The 20,477-nt window shown below is 38.2% G+C and overlaps 1 protein-coding gene across 6 annotated transcripts in view; it reads left to right on the top strand.

Annotated features, from left to right (window-relative positions):
* The first annotated feature begins 1,005 nt into the window (after nucleotides 1-1,005).
* Nucleotides 1,006-20,477, top strand: part of LOC132407663 (histone-lysine N-methyltransferase EHMT1-like) — a 188,174-nt gene continuing 168,702 nt past the window's right edge. For 3 of the 6 annotated variants that reach the window (XM_059994490.1, XM_059994485.1, XM_059994484.1), the window contains exon 1: nucleotides 1,006-1,070. In XM_059994490.1, the coding sequence (XP_059850473.1) occupies nucleotides 1,050-1,070 (21 nt within the window). In that variant the 5' untranslated portion in view covers nucleotides 1,006-1,049. Of the gene's footprint in view, nucleotides 1,071-1,166; nucleotides 1,456-8,655; nucleotides 8,735-10,034; nucleotides 10,208-20,477 lie in introns of those variants that run through there. The other 3 variants (XM_059994487.1, XM_059994486.1, XM_059994489.1) reach the window with 3 other exon arrangements.

Here is a 20,477-nt window from a genome sequence, read left to right as displayed (position 1 = left end):
GAGCTGTGTTGCTCACTGTGGTGTCAAGCATTTAAGCTTAGAGATGGCAGAAATAGCAGGGAGTGAAAATTAAAATTTCAACAAGTTACAAACTCCAAAGAATTTGAAGGTATCAACAATCATCTTGAATGCTTCAATGAACATGAAGATTCGGAAGATGCAGTCAGTCGTTGATCGCACTGTATGAAGGCAGTCCATTACCTACAGATGCTGGAAATCCAAAGCAACACACAGAATGCTGGAGGAACTCAACATGGCACCCACAGAAATGAACAAACTGTCAACTTTTTGGTCCTGAAAGACAGATCTTGGCCTGGAATATTGACTGTTTCCATGGTTCCTGTTTGACCCGCTGAGTTGCTCCAGCATTTTGCATAAGTCCATTATTCGCACTGAATTTGTTTGTTGCGTATACTGGAAGAATTGCTCCGATGATAACTGTCAGGAACTAATACACTGTTTTACAATACTATAGTACTATTGGCAGTGTTCTAAATTTGTTCTATATTTCATTCAAATAAATAATTTGTTACTCAGTCCTGATGAAGGGTCTCTGCCCGAAACCTTGACTATACTTCTTCCTATAGATGCCTGCTGTGTTCCACCAGCATTTTGTGTGTGTTGCTTGAATTTCCAGCATCTGCAGATCTCCTAGTGTTACTCAGTTTGTCTTTTTATACCTTTTTAACTATTTCCGTAGGTGTTCAACTAATTGGGGCAGCCACTTAATTGGGCCAAAACGTACTGGTTGCTGATGTATCCCGATTAACTGGAATCCACTGCATGCTGTCGATTGTGAGGTCTTCGATGTATGCCTACCCTGGAGAAGTGTTTATGTGCGTGTTGGGCGGTGGGGGACACGGCTGCATTCTTCTCAATGGAAGAGTGTGCAACAGCCACTCGAGCACATACAAGGGCTCTGTAATACCTGAGTGTGCAATGGCCATAGACACATAGGCGCGCACTCACACACACGCGCGAGCGAAGAGCCCGGGTCCCGGGGTGACGTCACGCGGCGGGCGCTGCGTCAGCTGCGCGCAGCCTGAGCCATGGCTTCGCCGGATCCTGAGGTAACCAGCAACTTTTCCCTCTCACCCTGCACCCTTTCCCCTCACCCCCGCCCCCACTTGCAAACGCCGCCGCCGGGTATTTTCTTACGGGGCGGAGGCCCCGGGCTCGGAGTGCGCCGCCTTGTCGCTGGAAAATACCAGCCGGCGGATCGGGTTTTGTTTTAATTAAAAGTTGGCGCTTTGTGTGTCTGTGTGCGCGTAAAAAAATAGGCTGAGGGGGTGGCCTGTTGGCCGGAGGCGGCGGCCCCGCACCCTGAATAACGAATACGTACTCGGCGTATGCGGATACGCAGCGCAACCGGCAGGCTGGGTCCCGGGCGGTGGTTAATAGAGGGAACGCAAGTCTGACTCCAATGTCGAGGCGCCTGAGGAGATTTTTGTTTGGGTAGGTGACTGGGAAGCGTGTAGGGGGAGAAAGAGAGCATTAGCTAGAAAAAAAATGCAGAAATACCTCACCATTGAGTGAGAAGAGTGCGTTCTTGCCTCTGAGGTACGAGTCTGCCCGATAGTTGCCATCACATTGAGAGGAAAGGTGATGATTTTTGTGTGGGGGCGAGTGGTTGGTGGGGAAGCGGAACATGGAGGATGGATGGACGGACACCTTGCCCAATGGTCAACAAGAAACCCCTACGAAATTCAGTTTCTGCACGCTGAAATAGTGGTCTATTGCCCAGTCCACGCATTGCTGTACTTTTTGTAGTTTTATTTGTTTACACTATGGCGATTAATGTGTAAAAGAATTTCTTTTTTCCCAAAACCAGCTTCTTCCTCCAATCTAGATTAAAAGACATTTTTTTGTTGTTGGGTTGTGCTCAGTCTGGAGTGGATTAGCTCTCGTGAGATGTCTGAGATTGTTTTTCATAATCTAGTGGTACATTAAATTGGTTTAAGGTGTGTTGTGATCTGCTCTATTGAGTTCTCAAGTCTGCTTGAATAGCTTATTGTGTTGCAAGTGGACGTCAGAGGAAATTTTACCAACACATGTTATAGATCTTGTGTTTGCTTGTTATAAATTGACGATCTTCAGGACTGAATTTCCTTTGAGCTTTTGCTCATTTGACAATAGTTATAAGAATGAATATAGGAGGGGATCCATGTACCAGATTCTGGGGTTTTAGCACCTTGTCTTCTAATCCTTTTATTCTTAGGTTTGTTTTCTTGTTCATGCCAAAATGTTTTTTTCAGCAATTCACTTTCTTGTCATCAATCAGTCTAAAGTTGAGGACCTTTGGAATATGGCATAGCATTGGATTCTGATACTGGATCAGAAAATTACATTTTTTGGTGGTGGTTGAACAGTTGTTGAGCCAGGAACATTTGTATTTCATATAGAATTTGCTTCCCTTTTGGCTGTTTACAAATTTGTTAAAGTTTGCATTCTTAATCTGCATAAAAATGCAGCACTTTATAGTTTTTTAACATGGTGAACCACTAGAATCTTAAGTTGTACTGCAACAAAATGGCAAAGCGGTAAAAATATTTTTAGAAAATATTATTTTTGATATTCATATAGGATAAAAATCAGACTAAGCAAGATTGTGGAAGTCTCATTTTTTTGTTACTGATTTTTGACTGAGTCCTTCAACTGATAGAAACAAATCATCAAAACTGATAAAGATGTCAATTATTTCTGTAGCTATAATTGGGTTTACTTATGAAAATTGGTAGTAACTGGAAGTCAGTTGGCATACATTTGGACATTAATACATATTTGTTCTTCTTCATCCACTCTTTTTGATTAACCAGAGGAGTTTATTTTTCAGAACTGAAAGAAAAGGATGTATTGGCTTGGGCATGTAGCATTGTACTTTTGGTAAATGTTGAGCCTTTCTTTTATGTTGTCAGTTAAATGCTATCTAGGTTAAGTTTTAAGTGTTTCTGAGTAAATTGGAGTTGGCATTCCATTAATATAGGATACTTATTGGTGGCTATATGAGTGTGTGCAGTTACAAGTATAATTTGGGATTACTCAGGACTAGAAATAAAGATATAAGATCTTGTTGAAGGCTGGGACATTACTATGCCTTTTAAACTGGTAACCCTATCTGGTGGACAAATTTTAGCTGCTGATGCAGGATTAGAGATAATCTTTTACCTAGTTAACAGAACCTCAATTGTTTTGAGTAATTTACTGACATCCAACCATTTCACCTAGTTAACTCAACCATGTGAACTACTGTGTGACCATTGTTTCAGGCAATTGTCTAATTTTTTTCAGTTGAGTCTGCAGAGTAAAAGATTCTTAAAATAAGCTTGGGTGTTTTAAAGTAATGTATAATTTTTCTTTTACATGTACAGGAACAAAGAGAACAATGTAGCTCTACTTAGTTATGGAATAAAACCTGGTAACTAGATAAATTGTGTTAATCCATAATGTGAATTTGCGTTCATTTTTTTCTGAATTCTAATATAGAAGTAAACTTCATGATGTCATTTGCTTGCACCTTGGCCTTTGAGGTGCCATTGATCTTTATCTGTATGTGAGATAAAACTGTAAATGAAGTACGTCTAGATTCTTCATTGTTTTTGCTTTGCTTTGTTTAAATGATGCTTCTACTTAATCTGTTGCACCACATTCGTTGATGATGTCCAATTTGTATTTACACTGAATTCAGTTACTATTCTGTATTAAAATGCTGATACAGGGTATTTACATTGGACCAGATGATTTTAGCAGTGAATTAACATGGTTTATCTTGGTAGGATGAGAGATCTGAATAAGACGTTGGGTTTCAAAATTGTATGAAGCATTGTAGTGCAAATATATAGACTGTATTCAGATCTTAATTTACAATTATATTTTCATTTGTCAAATTCACTGGAAAATGTTGGACTTAAAATCCTGAATTTGTTGATATAAAATCAATTAAAGATGCTTTTTAAAATTAAAAAAAGATTCAAAATAGTGCAGTGTATTAGATTCCAAATGGCAGGCCTTCATGTCTGCCAGCAGCTTGGACCATGAAATGGCTGAATCTGCAGTGAATTTATATCCAATGAGCATGCTCAGAATGCTGTAATTGAACCAATAGGGGGGGTTGAAGAGTTGGCTTATACACTGTATTTAGATGTAGTTGATCAAACACAACTAGAAAAATATTATCGTTAGTTGAGTAATTTGAACTTATTTCTTCCCAAATTCTTCACCTGCTGTGGTTGCAATGTTCTAGTGAGTTTTAGGTGTATTCTTCTGGTACCTTACTGGATTGGTGAAGTGGGACAATGCCAGCCTTTTAGTTGCTATTAATTCAACTTTCTGTAAGGCATATAGTGTACTTTGTTGCACCATTTCAAAATGTTAAATTGTTGAGAATTTGTGTGAAATACAGTTGTCTCTTGCAACTCATCAGCCATCTATTAAAAACATGATTGTATCTACTGAATATAACTGGTGAAATAAACTTTCTACCAAGATGTTGTCATTTAAGATGAAGCTCACTTATCCATTTTGCTGAAACACATTTGCCAGTAGTTCTGAGAACATACGTTGTACAGATTGGCAAAATAGATGGAGAATGTGATCCAAAATGACACTTTGAACAGTAGCTTGATAAACAATGTGTAATGAATGATCTTTATGTGTCATCTAGGACTTCAGTGTTTCTTGGTCAAAGACTGAAACTATATTTGATGGCAAGAATACCATTAAATATGGCTTCAGAAATTAAATTTGTTTTATTGTAGATTGATATGAACATTTTTAAACAATAATTAATTTTATAAGCCATACAAGAAATGGACTATGAATACCACTTTATCGAAAAGTCGCAAAACCATTGACTGAAGGGCAAACAATGAAATTTGGAATTTAGATTTTTTAATATATTTATAAGATATGTCTGTAAAGCTGAAGTTATCAGAATTTTGCCTGATTAAGACTCCAATTTGTTTAAATCTATTAAGTTTTTCTTTCAGGTTGAGTAGTCTCATTAGTCTCAATGGTCATGTCTTCTGGTAAAGTTGATGTTTCTATTTTATTTCATTAAACATAAGTTAAAGATTTTAGGATAAAAACATTTTGGTGTTTAGCAACATGTTTCTTGTGAACGGATTTGTTGATTTTTTTTAGCAAAAGACATTGCTGGGGAAATCCATATACTTGGAAACTTTGATTTACTTGATTTGTACAGTAGGATCATTGGATTTGTGGGGAGCACTTCCAAAATCAGAATGATAACCTGGTGGTGTTTGTGGTCATCCTTAATTTGTATTCTTGGTTGATAGATTATGGGTTTGTTGTATAGTTGCTTTGATCAAAATACTTAACCAGTAACAAACAGGAGATCATTTAGCTTTTGGGTCCTTGCTCAATTTTATTAGCCTCGCTTCCCCTGTAGCCCTACAGCTTAGTCTCTTAAATGGTCAGCATCCCCCGTTAAATCTTTTGGCATTTAAAGGAGCCATATAATCTATCAGCATATCTTTGGAACATGGGAGGAAACTGGACATATAACTGCATAACCATAAAATTCCACAATGAGAGAATGTGCAAACTGAACCATGTAGTATTTGCTTGAAACAGATATGTTTAAATTTTAAGTATCTATGTACATGATAAGGAATTGTTAAAAGTTTTATTCAAAACTGGCATTTCAGTTTTAAATATTCTGTACAATAATATGGAATGTTTTCTAAATTTAACAACCATACTTGGTGCAGCATTGAGCATCATTTTACTGTTTTCAGCTGGTTTATTTTTATTTTAGAGATACAGTGTGGAATAGGCTCCTTCTGGGTCTTCAAACTGTGCTGCCCAGCAATCCCTAACAACCCCTTATTCAAGTGCAAAATCCAAAAGCACTATGAGTAAGACATTATTTAAATGTAGTTCACTTCTATCAACATAAGCAAGGTAAAAATTAATGAAAAAATGTGCAAAAACAATAATTGAAGGAAAGCAATGACAACAAGACATCTCAACAATGAGCTTTGTTAACATATTAGACTCTTTCAGATGCTTATTTACAGTGACCAATTAATCTACTAACCGTTATATCTTTGGACTACGGGAGGAAATTGGAGTACGCATAGAAAACCTACGCATTCCACAGAAGATCCAGGACTGAACTCCAAGCTATAATAGTGTTGTACTAACTGCTATGCTACCATGGCACCCATTTTTGCTATATTTAAATGCCTACCAAAGAACATTTAGGTTTAGATTTTGGACTCTAAAGTGAAAAATGGTTTATTGGCAAATTTTGTTAATGGGACAAAGTGCCTTATTTCTTCAAAGACCAAATATGAATCATTATGTTTTGAATTCAGTGTTGAGGAACTGTTTTTGTGCTTTACTCTTGGCATCTGTTTTTCAATTTTAGAACTAAGCATCTGAAAGAGTCTGATTTGATATCAGAACTCATTGCTGAGATGTCTTGCTGTCATTGCTTTCCTTCAGTTTTGTGCACCTTTTTAATTAATTTCCACCTTTCTTTTTGGTTTTCATAATTTTGATTTAAGTGAACCATATTTAAGTAATATCTTGCTTATAGTGCTTTTAGATGTATCAACCTAGGAATAGTGTTTATGTTTGCAGCAGCTTGGAATACAAAATGGCGGTATCTACAGAGAAGTAATCTCAAAAAAGTATTCTTGTAAACACCATCTCAACCAGAAGGGGGAGTTACTTATGAAGGAAGAATAAAAATGTCCTGTTAATCATGCTGTATAATACTGCAAGTTTTTTTAATAAGTCAGTGCAGAATATAGACTCTGATGTTTGGAGTATAATACTCTGAATTTGCTTTTAGTGCAGTAGAAGATAGCCTTGGTCATTTATCTAATCTTCTGGAAGAGGGAAGGTATAGGAAGTTTCTAAGAGAAAAGCCAAAGTAATAGTGCAGGGTAGCAAAATGATAGCCAGAGTTTTATTGGGAGGAAATAGTGCATAAAAACATGAAAGGAATTGGATTTAGATCTAGAAAAATAGAAATAGACAATGTTGAAGGCTCTAACTGAGTACTTGCAATGTTTGTTGCAAAATACATGAATTAGTGGCACAAAACAGAAATTAATGTTTACAATCTAATAATCGAAGTGACCAGATTGGTAAATTAAATATTTTTGTATACTGACTTTCAGAAGTGAAGCAAAATGGAAATTGTGGTGTGGTAGCACAGTACTAAAGAATGGCATGAATGTATCAGAGAGGGAGGATCTTAACTTGGGAAATTAAAAAGTGAATGAGACTTCATGGAATTAAGAGACGATAAAAGACAAATGCATGGTATAAATCAGGAAATTGACGGGGCACATACCTGGATCATTATAATTGCAAAGACTTTGGATATAGACTTGGTAAACTAAATTGGCAATGATAGTGTGAAGGATGACTTGATAGAGAATATAGAGGAATAAGATGAATTCCTTTTTTTTTAGAACAGTATGTTGAAGAGCCAACAATTTCAGATCAGTACTGTGGAATGAGAAATTGTTAATCAGCGATCCACTAGTTAAGGGACTTTCAGGGAACAATGGAAGAACTTTAGATAAAATTTGAAGATAATTTGGTTCAATCTGAAATCAGAGTCTTAAATCTGAATAAATGAAATTATAAAATCATGAAGTTGTGAGTTGGCCAAGGTCTTTTAATCTTTTATTAAACGATTGGATAATAAGCAAGCAAAGGAAAACAATATTTAAATTTACACACACACATATATATTCTCTTTATATGGCAACAAAATAAATACAGGAAATGTTGTGTTGCTTGGCTATCAGGAAGCTAACAATAGTATTAGGTCAAAAGAAAAGGCCTTTATTGCCAAAAAAGTAGTGAGCCTGAGGATGGGGGAAATTTCAATTTTTAACCAAGAAGAACCAAAGCATCAAAAAAGGAGAAAGCAAACTACCAGTGTAGTGAAAAACATAAACAAAACTGAAAACTTAAAATCAAAAGCAAATGATAGACAAAAGTTCAGAAGAAGAATGTGATTCTTGCCTTGGGAGCCACCAGTTCTTCTGAGTTATTTGAAGTGAATATAGAGTTTCCTTTTGTACTGAGCTGGAAAAATTATATTGAGAGATAAAGAAAGAGCAGTTAAGTATTATCTGTTTGTTTTTGTTGAAGGAGACAAATCAGACCTCTTGGCATGAGGAGCTCAAAGAAATTAACCTTATCAATTTTCCCCAAAAAATAATTTTTGGCTAGGACTGAGGCAAAAAAGATTCGGATAATCTGCAATCTAGGATTTTGAAAGAAGTGGTAGTAGATATACACTGATAGTCATAAAATTCAAATTCTAGAATGGTTTCCAGAATGGAACATAGAAAGGAGTAAAAGGTATATCATGTGGAGGTATATCAAGAAGGTTAAATGAATGGGTAAAGACATGGAATATAATGTAGAAAAATGAGGTCATTCACTTTGTTTATAAAAATAGAATTTTAAAGAATGCAAGTTTGAAAGTTGTTCAGAGAAACTGGGTTGTCCTTAAATGAATTGCTGAAAGCGAATGTGCAGATACAGTAAACAATTAGGAAGGCAGCTATGATTTATTGCAAGATAATTTGCAGAAAAGAACACAGATGTCATGCTTCAACATCAAAAGCCCGAGTGACATTGAATCTTGAATTTTACTTGTAGGAGCTGGTCACTCTTAAGGAAGGATATAATTTTGATTGAAGGTATATATTAAAGATTAAGCAAGATGATTGCTGCAGTGGTGAGTATGTCATATAGAATGGTTAAGCAAGCTAAGTATTCCTTCCTGAGTTCAGTTGAATGAGAGAGATTCCTATCTAAGTGTACACAATTCTAAAGGGTCTTAATGAAATAGATACAGTAAACTGCAGGTGCCAGAGATCTGGAACAACACAGTGCTGGAGGAACTCGGCAGATCAGGCAGCAGCATCCAAAGAAGGAAATGGACATTTGACAGGCAGCATCTAAAGTTGGAAATGGACAATTGATGTTTTAAATCATGACACTTCATTCCAACTGGAAAGAAAGAAAGGAATAGCTAATACAGAAAGGTGGGAGGAAGGAGTGTTTTTTTTAAAAAAAAGTAGATGTGGGATGATGCTTTCCTAGCTTAAAATTTCTAGAAGTAGAAGTGACAGTCTTTGTATATCTTGAAGGATTCTAGGTTAGTCTGGGCATGTGACACTGAGGCAGAAGATCAGCTGCAGAGTAATTGAATGGTCGAGTACTCAAGAGGAAACAAATGGCCTTGTTCTGCTATTATGTTTTGTAATTTAGATATTGTGATCTAAATGTTCCTAGAAGAGTTGTCTGCCATAACTTAAATTTGTAAAATAATATGGTGTTCAAATGAACTCTTCAAATTGGGGCCTGAATTAAAATGAAAATGGGAAGAGTACGAATGGTTAACATGTTTTAAGAGTTTTAGACAACTAATCTTAAATGACCATTTATGTATGTGTAGTTTCCTTTAGGTTTAGGAAATAGAGGCAAGAGTAAGTTGATAAAGGAAATGGAAAACTGAATGTTGAAGTTAAACACCCAGGCAAATATATCTTCAATGGCTTACATAAATTGTTCATCCAGAAATTTCTTAAAATTCTTTTGCAGATGTTTTGTACATCATAAACTCAGTTAACATTGCCCATTGAATTAATGAATGATAATCATGGTCCTCAAAGCATGGTAGTTTATTGGAAACATCTTGGAGTTTACAACTTTGAATATGATTATCCAACTAAACAATAAAATGGTTACAAAGAGAAAATGCTAGAAGCATTCAGTAGGTCAGACAGTAGGCCCTTGGTCTAAATACTTGATGACTTACTAACTGGGTTATATTTTACCTAACTATATTTGGATAAGCTGTAGCGATAGCTTTGGTAACTCGTGCATTGTATGTTACATTATTGCTGCCTTATAAATGTAATCCAAAGCAAAAATGAGTTGTTACGCTTGCAGTATGAATGTGTTTATAAATACTCAAGCATTCATATCTTAGCTCAATTGATAGCTTAAATAAATTTTTTTGTGTTTTTTAGATATTTGAAATTTGATAGACTACTAAACAGCAGAAACTTCCCCTTCCTGAAGTCCACAATCAATTCCTTGGTTTTGCTGACGTTGAGTGTGAGATTGTTGTGATACCATTCAATCAGTTGATCTATCTCACTCCTATACGCCTCCTCATTACCATCTGAGATTTTAATGACATGTGAGTTATAATTTCGGTTGCTTGTGTTGTATGTGCAGTATCATAGTGATTTTGTGCTGTACTCAACTTCTGAAATTCAGTTTAATTGAAATCAATAGGACTCCAATTTTCATAGCTTCGAATATATTATGTGATTGGCCCAAGCAGCCTAAGATAATTTCTGGGCCTGTAATTCGCAATTATACTCATGAAGCTTTTAGATTTTCCCATCATTGTTTTCTGTAAAACTGGTATCAGCATCTGATTAAATGCATTTATGCAGTTAAATATAGAAATCTGAAATATCTGTAATATCTTGGATCTCCATATGTTGTGCTGTTGCAGTCTTCACAGAATGAATGGTTTAATGTGGACCTCAACTTTGTTATGCGCCACTCACACTTCAAAACACTGCAAGAATCACCCAAAATTGCACTTAGATATATAGTTATTATTTAGTTTAAGGTTAATAGCTTTTTATGATTTCTAATGTCTCAGTCTGTATTTCACTAGTATTATGCTGGATGTTGGAGAGTGTCAAGGGACAGAAGTGAGTGCAATTGCTATTACCAGGGAGATGGTGCTTGGGAAACTGAAATGTCAAAGTAGATAAGTCATCTGGACCTGATGGACTACATCCCAGGGTTCTAAAAGAGGTAACTGAAAAGGTTCTGGAGGCATTAGTAATGACTTTTCAAGAATCAGATTCTAGCATGATTCCAGAGGACTGGAAAATTGCAGATGTCACTCCACTCTCCAGGAAGGGAATGAGGCAGAAGAAGGGAAATTATATGCCAATTAGTCTGACCTTCGTGGTTGGGAAGATGTTGGGGCATAGGCTCAAAGCACAGGGACGTCCATTTAGAACAGAGATGAGGAATTTCTTTAGCCAGAGGGTGGTGAATCTGTGGAATTCATTGCCATATACGACTGAGGGGGCCAAGTCATAGAATATATTTAAAGAGAAGGTTGTTACGTTTCTGATTAGTCAGTGTGAAAACCTATGAATGAGAGAAGGAAGAAGAATGGGGTTGAGCGGGAAATGGATCAGACTCAGTGGGCCGAATGGCCTAATTCTGCTCCTAATGTCTTATGGTCTTACTATTGTGGTAAAATATTTTGAAAGTGCATTTAATTTGACTTAAATAAGTTAAGTGCATTTCACTTGTTTTCAGTTTTAAGTATGGTTGAGTATTTAGTCAGGCTGATAACATTCCTGCTGAATGTCATAGATCATCTGCAGAGGGCAGCTGATTTATCTCTAAGGGGCAATTTCTTGGAAGTTATTGCTAAGCACCTATAGATTAGGATATTTGCATTGCATGCTTTTTATTTAGAATTCCTTTTTTTTCAATTTACTGGGATCTGGGCATTGCTGCCAAGGTTAGCATTTATTGCCTCAACTTACCTGCCATTTATTAGCACATGTCTACAGTTTGCTGTCGAAAGGCATGGACTGGTTCATTTATTAATGAAGTTTGCAATTATCATCCTCAATTCTGAATATATATTTGAAGGAAGGTCATTGCTCAAGTGTTTAAGGATGGTTGAATACGAGTGATGTACTGGGATTGAGCTTCATCAATCACAACTGTTTTCTGTAAGCTATTCAAGCTACTGGAATGTTATCCCCTTGATGTTCTTAGATTTGAGGGAGAAAATTCCTGCCACCTTTGCCAAGACTGGGCTATGGGCCATCCCTGGGTAATGAATAGGTTCAATTTAACATGTGCATAAGTTGATTAACCCAAAATGACTCGATTATAGTAACCTTACCTCTATAGTACTGTAGTGCATCATAAGCATATAGGACAGATATGAAAGAGCAATTACTAAAATTTTGAAGAAAAAGAGAGAAAACTGCTTTGTCTTTTGTAGGGATGTACATCAGACTTCTAAATTTAATAATATTTATTCATTGTATGTAAGGGGTATCAGTAAATTGGGGTTTGTAACTTAGGGATGGCCTGTATTTGTGACTCCAGGTTAACCATAGAACATTACAGCACAGAAACAGACCTTTTCGCCCTTCTTGGCTACGCCGAACCATTTTTCTGCCCAGTGCCACTGACCTGCACCTGGACCATATCCCTCTCATCCATGAACCTGTCCAAGTTTTTCTTAAATGTTAAAAGATGAGTACCACTTCATCTGGCAGCTCATTCCACACTCTCACCATTCTCTGTGTGAAGAAGCCCCCTCCCCAATGTTCCCTTTAAACTTTTCCCCCTTCACCCTTAACCCATGTCCTCTAGTTTTTTTTTTCTTCGCTAGCCTTAGTGGAAAAAGCCTGCTTGCATTCACTCTATCTATACCCATCATAATTTTATATACCTCTATCAAATCTCCCCTCATTCTTCTATGCTCCGGGGAATAAAGTCCTAACCTATTCAACCTTTCTCTGTAACTCAGTTTCTCAAGTCCCGGCAACATCCTTGTAAACCTTCCCTGCACTCTTTCAACCTAATTAATATCCTTCCTGTAATTGGGTGACCAAAACTGCACACAATACTCCAAATTCGGCCTCACCAATGCCTATTACCGTAACATTCCAACTGTTATACTCAATACTTTGATTTTTAAAGGCCAATGTACCAAAAGGTCTCTTTACTACCCTATCCACCTGTGAAGCCACTCTCAGGAAATTTTGTATCTATATTCCCAGATCCCTCTGTTCTACTGCACTCCTCAGTACCCTACCATTTACCTTGTATGCTCTACCTTGTTTTTTCCTTCCAAAGTGCAACACCTCACACTTGTCTGTATTAAACGCCATCTGCCATTTTTCAGCCCATTTTTCCAGCTGGTCCAAATCCCTCTGCAAGCTTTGAAAACCTTCCTCACTGTCCACTACACCTCCAATCTTTGTATCATCAGCAAATTTGCTGATCCAATTTACTACATTATCATCCAGATCATTGACATAGATGACAAATAACAATGGACCCAGCACTGATCCCTGTGGCAGACCACTAGTCACAGGCCTCCACTCAGAAGCAATCCTCCACTACCACTCTCTGGCTTCTCCCATTGAGCCAATGTCTAATCCAATTTACTAGCTCACCATGTATTCCTAGCGACTGAATCTTCCTAACAAACCTCCCATGCGCGACCTTGTCAAAGGCCTTACTGAAGTCCATGCAGACAACATCCACTGCCTTCCCTTCATCCATTTTCCTTGTAACCTCCTCGAAAAACTCTAATAGATTTGTTAAATATGACCTACCACGCACAAAGCTGTGTTGACTCTCCTTAATAAGACCCTGTCTATCTAAATACTTGTAGAGCAATCTGACTCTGTAATTTCTTATCAAGACACTTAATTACTACATTACTGCTGCAATGAAATGAAAAGAATAAAGGAAGACAGATTGCCTGCCACCATGAGGTACTAAATTTGGAATATCAAAATTGCTTCTAGCTTAGCAGACGTTGCAAAGTCCTCCTCACAAATATTGAGGATTTGTTGGGAAAGCTGTCCAATATGGCAACGTTTGCAAGCTGCCCCCAGCACATCCTTAGGTTGTGTTGTTTGTTAACGGAAACAATGCATTTTTCTGTATGTTTCGATGTACATGTAATAAATACACTTGGTGGCTAGTTATTAGGTACTTCCTGGATCTATTAAAGTGGCCACTGAGTTTATGTTCGTGGTCTTCTGCTGCTGTTGCCCATCCACTTCAAAGTTTGATGTATTGTAGGTTCTGCACACCTCTATTGTAAAGAGTGTTTGTTTGAGTTATTGTCGTCTTCCTGTCAGTTCGAACCAGTCTGGCCTTTCTCCTCATTAACAAGGCAATTTCCCCCACAGTACTGCCACTCACTGGATTTTTTTTTGTTTTTCACACCATTCTCTGTAAACTCTAGAGCAGGGGTTCCCAACCTGGGGTCCATGTACTCCTTGCTTAATGGTATTGGTCCATGGAATAAAAAAAGATTGGGAACCCCTTAAGAGACTGATGTGCATGAAAATCCCAGGAGATCAGCAGTTTTTGAGAAACTCAAACCACCCATCTGATACCAACAATCATTCTGTGGTCAAGGACATGTCTTCCCCTTTCTAATGTTTGGTTTGAGTAAAAACTGACCCTCTTGATCAAGTCTGTATGCTTTAATGCATTGAGTTGCTGCCACAGGATTGGCTGATTAGATTTTTGCATTAACAGTAGGTGTACAGGTGTACCTAATAAAGTGGCCACTGAGTGGAAATGAATATGAATCTGAATATTCAAAATTGTACCTTAAGACAATTTGACAGATTTAATCGTAATCCTTAGGCATGCTATGATGGCAGCATTAGCTCTGGAAATTATTAACGTTAACTTGAGATGTCGTGAAATGTCCTGGCATTAATTCAAACTTGAGCAAAATTACTTTCTGTTTATCACATACCATCCTCTCTCAGCTGCTGAATCAGTGTTTTACATATTGAATAAGAATTGGAAGAAGCCAAGGGTGAATGGAATGAGTAGGTTCTCAAGATTGTACTCTGGATGGATGACTTGGTAAGAGCATGGTAGCATCTCATAAGTGACAGGTAGTGAATGAACCAGTATGAGAAATAAACCTCATTGTTCTTAACCTCGCCAGTCTACCTGTGACAGGTGCATTGATCGAAGTAGCCATTATGTGGAGGAGTGTTGAACTGCTTTCATTTCTCTTCTGTTAAGTGTAGGATTCATTTTCTTCATTGTGTTTTCTCTTGCCTATAACTTTTCTCCATTGCCATGATCTTTATTTCATTTTAGCATGTATTTTCGCTCCTTTCTATCTTTTCCTTGTTATCTTTTATTGCGCTGCATGCACTTGATACAACCTGTCCTTTCCAGTTTGTAAATATCTTTTTATACTTGTGTCCTTCATGCTTTTTTCATTTTTGCTCTTGTGATTATTTATTTTGTCCCCCACTTTTTCATTTAGCAACTCTTAATTTCACTAATTCCCCTTGTGCTTCTCCCCTTTTCTTAACTCTTATTTATGCTCAGTGCTCCATTTTGTTTCTTTTGGAATCTTTAACCCTAGTTTCCCTCCTAATTTTCCCAATTACTTTGAAAAATAGAGGGTCACAGAGCCTGAAGCCTACCCAGCCATTCAATATTATTATGAGAGACCCCAGCTCCTCTTCTTTGTAGGTTCCTCATAATTTAAATTCCCTCATCTTTTTATATATATATCTCCTCTTACAATAACTTCAATTCTGTAGCCTTAACAACTCTCTGGGGTTGAAATTTCTAGAGACTTGCCACCATTTGCAGTAAGAAATCCTGGCACTTTGATTTAAAATAATTGCCCCTCATCTTATATGTCCCCTAATGGAAACATCTCAATATTTACCCCAGTATTATCCCACAGGATCTTGTATGTTTTCATAAGTCAACTCTCTTGCTTGATTTTTATTCTGATCCACTCAGATTTCTGTTTTTTCTCTTGATGCATAATTGTGCATTGTTCCTTAAGCTGTCTTTGTCATCTTGGGCAAACCAAGTTATTCTGCACCAAATACTATCATGACCCCACTCACACCATTGCCTGGCTTGCTGACATTACTTCGTTCTCTTTATCCTGTCTTTTTGCTAAATTTTGTCTTGTTAGTTATCTATTTTGAATTGGTTAAGGAGGCTTTGGGAAGTTGTACAGACTGCTGAATTTCGCAAGTTCTCAAGGACATTAGAGCATCAAGTATGTTAAGTATAATTTTAGATGTGAAACATCCCTTCTCTCAAGGGCTTTCCCTATTGGTGAGACTAAACGCTGACAAGGCAACTACTTTGTGTAATATTTGTTCTCGGTCTGGCATGACCATCAAAAGCTGGTTGCTAACCATTTTAATTTTCCTTCACGTTACCAGACTGATCTGTCTGACCTCAGTCTTCACTGTCAAGATGACACTAAACACAAACAAGAGGAGCAGCAGCACATAAAATTGCTGGAGTGGTTCAACATGTTGGTCAACGTTCATGAAGGGAAATGGACAATTGACATTTAAGATCAAGACCTTTCATCTGGACTGGAAAAAGAGGGGCTTTTGCTAGTATATTGATGGCAGAGGGAAGGGAGGAAGAAGAGATGAAAAGTTGTAGGTGGATACAGATGAGAGGGTGATAGTGATGATGGAAACATGGGAATAATGTCAGAAACTGGATAGTGATTGGTGAAAGTGAAAAAGACTTGAAGAAAATAGGATGGAGAAAATAGGTAGGAGAGGATGCTGGAACATGCTGCAAAGGGAGGAAACCAGCGGGAGTGGGTGATGGGCAGACGGAGAGGGTAAGGGAGGGGGAAGAGAAAGGGTGATGGGATCAGGTGCTGCGAGGACAAAGAAGTTTGAGAATGAAGTGTTCATACCATCAAACTGGAGACTTAATTTTCCTCTGATTTGTCTTTAGCCTCAACTTAGCAGTGGAGGAGGCTGATGATTATATGTTGGAGTGTGAATGAGAAGCAGAATTAAAATAGCTGGTCAATGGGTGATACTGGCTAGCACAGTGGATGATGTAGAAGTGCTCAGTAAAGCAGTTGCCCATCCTGCATCACCTTCACAAATGGAGAAGAGCCCATAATGGAAGCACTGGATGCATTAGTAACACCACAGGGCTCACATGTGAAGAACTGCCTCACCTGGTAGTGATAGAGCACTGGATGGCGGTGAGAGAGGTGGTGTAGGGGCAGGTATTACTCTCTGCAGTTACAGAGGCACATATCTGGGAGGAGGGAGTAGGTGGATGAGGAATCACAAAGAGACAGATTCCTGTGAGGGGAGGGGAAGATCTGCCTGGTGGCAGGATATACATGGGCTATGGAAGCTCTCTATATGTTATGACTGGGGAAGGGGTTGGGGGGAGCAAGGTGAGGGCAAAAAATGCAGGAAATGGAGATGTGTGCTCAGACTATCAATAGCAGTCATGGGGGCAGGCATTTCGTTTCCTGAAAAAGGAGGAAAGCCTCATCTTTTTTGGAGACAAAGGAAGTTGTGCCCTTGCAAGTAACAGAGTGAGTGGAGGTGTAGTTGAGGTAGCTACAAGAGTCAATGAGTTTGTAATAGGTATCAGTAAGTAATTCTACCTTCTGAGATGGAGGCGAGAGATCAAGAATGAGCTGAGTGATATTGGAGATGGACCAAGTGAATTGGGGTAGGATGAAAGTTGGTAGCAAAGTTGTTGAAATCGATGAGCTCCATATAGGTGCAGGAAATGGCACCAATGCAACAGTTGGTGTAGCAGAGAAAGAGTTGGGGAGTGTTACTCATGTAGGATGGGAATATGCATTGCTCCATGTAGGCAACAAAAAGGCACGTATAGTTGTGGCTCATGCAAGTGTCCATGACTACATTTTTGATTAGAAGAAACTGGCAGGTACCAAAAGAGGAACAGCACCTTGTATTTTATTTGCATAATCTACAAACCAATAGCATCAACCTTGAAATTTGCAATTTCATGTAACGTGTTCCCTCTACGTCCCTTTTTTCCTCTCTCCTCTTGATTTATCCAGTTCCACTTATAACCACCCCAGCCACCATCACTCTGTTTATTCCTCCTTCTCCACCCATTCTGTCTACCCATCATTCAGACACTCCTCCCATTGGGTCTCATGCTATATTGTTCCCACCTGCCTTATTTGGTTCCCTGCTCCAAATTCATTATCAGATTCCATCATCTGTGACCCTCCGTTGCTTCCACATTGCCTCCACTTATTGCCTCCCAGTTTCTGTCACACTTAATCATCTTCTATTCTCCACCCACCCCCTCCAATCACCCCTCCTCACTTGAATCCATCTGGCGCTTCCCAGGTCTTACTACACCATTTTCCCTCACTCCTTTATACTGGCAATCTCATCTCTTATGTTTCAGTCCAGATGAAGTGTCTCAATCTAAACTGTCCATTTCCTTTCAGAGATGGAGTTCCTTCAGCAGTTTGACCCCTCACCCCCTCATTGATCTCCCTCTATTTGCATCTCCTCCAGACAAATAACTTATGACTGTACCACCAGAGTTGGGTTGTAAGAGATGTAGCACCTTGAGCAGCAAGTGTACTTCTGAAGGAGTTCCTCCAGCAGACTTTGTGTTACCAACAGAATAATATTACTTAGATTTCTTGGTCTTGTCTTTGTTCACTCCTTCTCAATTTAAAACATGCTTGGTTTCTCACTTCCTGGTCTGATGGAATATCATCAACTGGAAAAATATTGCTTTTTGTAAATCTGCTAGATTTCCTAAGTATCTGTATCATGTTTTAATTTCAGATCTCTTATTGTGGTTGAGTAATTGTAAATTATACTTGTTAATATGCAAGAAATAAAATTTAACATTTCGATGTGAGGACGTAGAGGATAATGGTGTTTTTCTGACTGAGTCTCTTAACAATTTGTGCATTTCTGTTTTGGGGCATTTCATGTTTTGATAACATATACAAATTACTTGAATAAGAATGAACTTGACCAAATTAGTGAGTATGCAGACAACATGAAAATTGGTAGATTCATAGATGGTGAAGAAGGTTGTCTTAACAACACAGATCAGCTGCAGAGTTTGGTGGAGTAGAAGCAGACTGAATTTGATCCAGACCAACATGAGGTAATCCACTTTGGGAAGACAAATTCTGATAAAACATTTCAAGTAAAGGTTGGGAATATTAGTGTATGGACAAACCTTGGGGTGCAAGTCCAAGGTTCTTCTGTCCATCAATGTTCCTGCCCTTATTGGAAGTGGCAACACATGGATAGAGTAGATTATGTTTTCTTCCACTGGAACATAGAGTTTCTGAAATATTCAAAATGTTAGCTTGCTGCCCGTAGCTTTTGTTACCTTTGTGAACAATGGGAATCTTTTATGCAATAGATCATCTCCATGCACTTCAGTGAAGAATAAAAGAATATTTGATGTCAAATCACAAAAAGAGATGGTTGAACAGCAAACCAGAAAAAAATCGTAAATTTAAAGTTCAAAACAAATTGCATAAGGAATTGCTTAAGCAAATAGCTTCAGAAGTGAAGTTTTACGAAAGACACAAAACTGCGCATCACTGCAGCTGGAGCAGGACACAGCATCAATTCATCACAAAGCTGAGTGAACGTTGTGAGACTTCAGGCATGAAGCCAGGCATCACTGCAACTGGAACATGCCTCTGCCTCAGTTCAGCACAGAGTAAACTTTACAGAGCAGCAAGCAGAAAAAGCCCTCCCCTTGTCTCCAGTCTCAACACCTTGGCACAACCTGGCCCGGCACTTAAATTGTCCAAATTTTGATCATTCCTTGCTCTCAGACTGCCATGGGGTCTGAACCCTACCGCCATGATTCAGCCTGTACCAATTTGACCCAGCACTGAAATTGATCTGACATTGAGACTTGCCTCACTCTCAGGGATACCATGACTCTGCTTCAATCCCTCCTCCGCCTTCAATTGCCTCAACCTTTCCCCTGCCTCCACTACCGCTCGCCTCTACTTTTAATCATTTCTTGTACTTGTCACAACTGCCACTAGCCTTTCCATTGTTAGTGTTGATTGTCATCAACAAGGTATTTAGTAGCTTACTGTGTTTAGTTTTGCCACCAAAAAGTAGTTGCTGGACGTCACCAGCATCATCTTAAACTGAAAGCAAATGAATTAGAAAACATAGGGCCTGATAGCGTACAGAACATTTTTGGGGGGAATTATTAGGAATGGGTATGAAGCAATTCGGGGAGTAATTTGAAAGCTAGGATGTGATTTGAAGAACTGGCTCTCCATTTCCCAAGCAATTCTACATTTCTTTAAATGTTTAGTTTGAGCAATCCTTCCAGAAATATCAACCTAACTCATGAAGATGGCTGGAATTTTTATTAATGCCATATTACTTTACCAAAGCAAAAGAGAAAGGGTAAGAAAGATGAGTTTAAGAGAATAATAAAATAGAAAAGGTTTAAAAAAATTGATGAAAACTTATACCAGGAATTGAAACTTGAAAGACTGAAAGCAAAATGCTGGAGGAACTTAGCAGGTCAGACAACATCTATGAAAATGAATAAATAATTGTCATTTGGGTTGAGACCCTTCTTGAGGATTAAAGGAAGGGGGAAGATACCACAGTAGAAAATGTGGGGGAGGGGAAGGAGGACTAGCTAAAAGGTTAGAGAGCTGGAGAGAAAGGAATCTGATGGGAGAGCAGAGTGGACCATAGGAGAAAGGGAAGGAGGAGGGAACTGGGGGGAGATGAGTAGAGTCAAGAGGCCAGAGTGGGGAATTGAAGAAGTGGGGAAGGGGAGGGAAAAATGTTTTTACTGGAAAGAGAAATTGATACAGGTTGGAGGTTACTCAG

This window comes from Hypanus sabinus, chromosome 18 (genome assembly GCF_030144855.1).
Source record: "Hypanus sabinus isolate sHypSab1 chromosome 18, sHypSab1.hap1, whole genome shotgun sequence".
NCBI classification, from domain to species: domain Eukaryota; kingdom Metazoa; phylum Chordata; class Chondrichthyes; order Myliobatiformes; family Dasyatidae; genus Hypanus; species Hypanus sabinus.
This window is presented reverse-complemented; position numbering and strand designations above follow the sequence as displayed.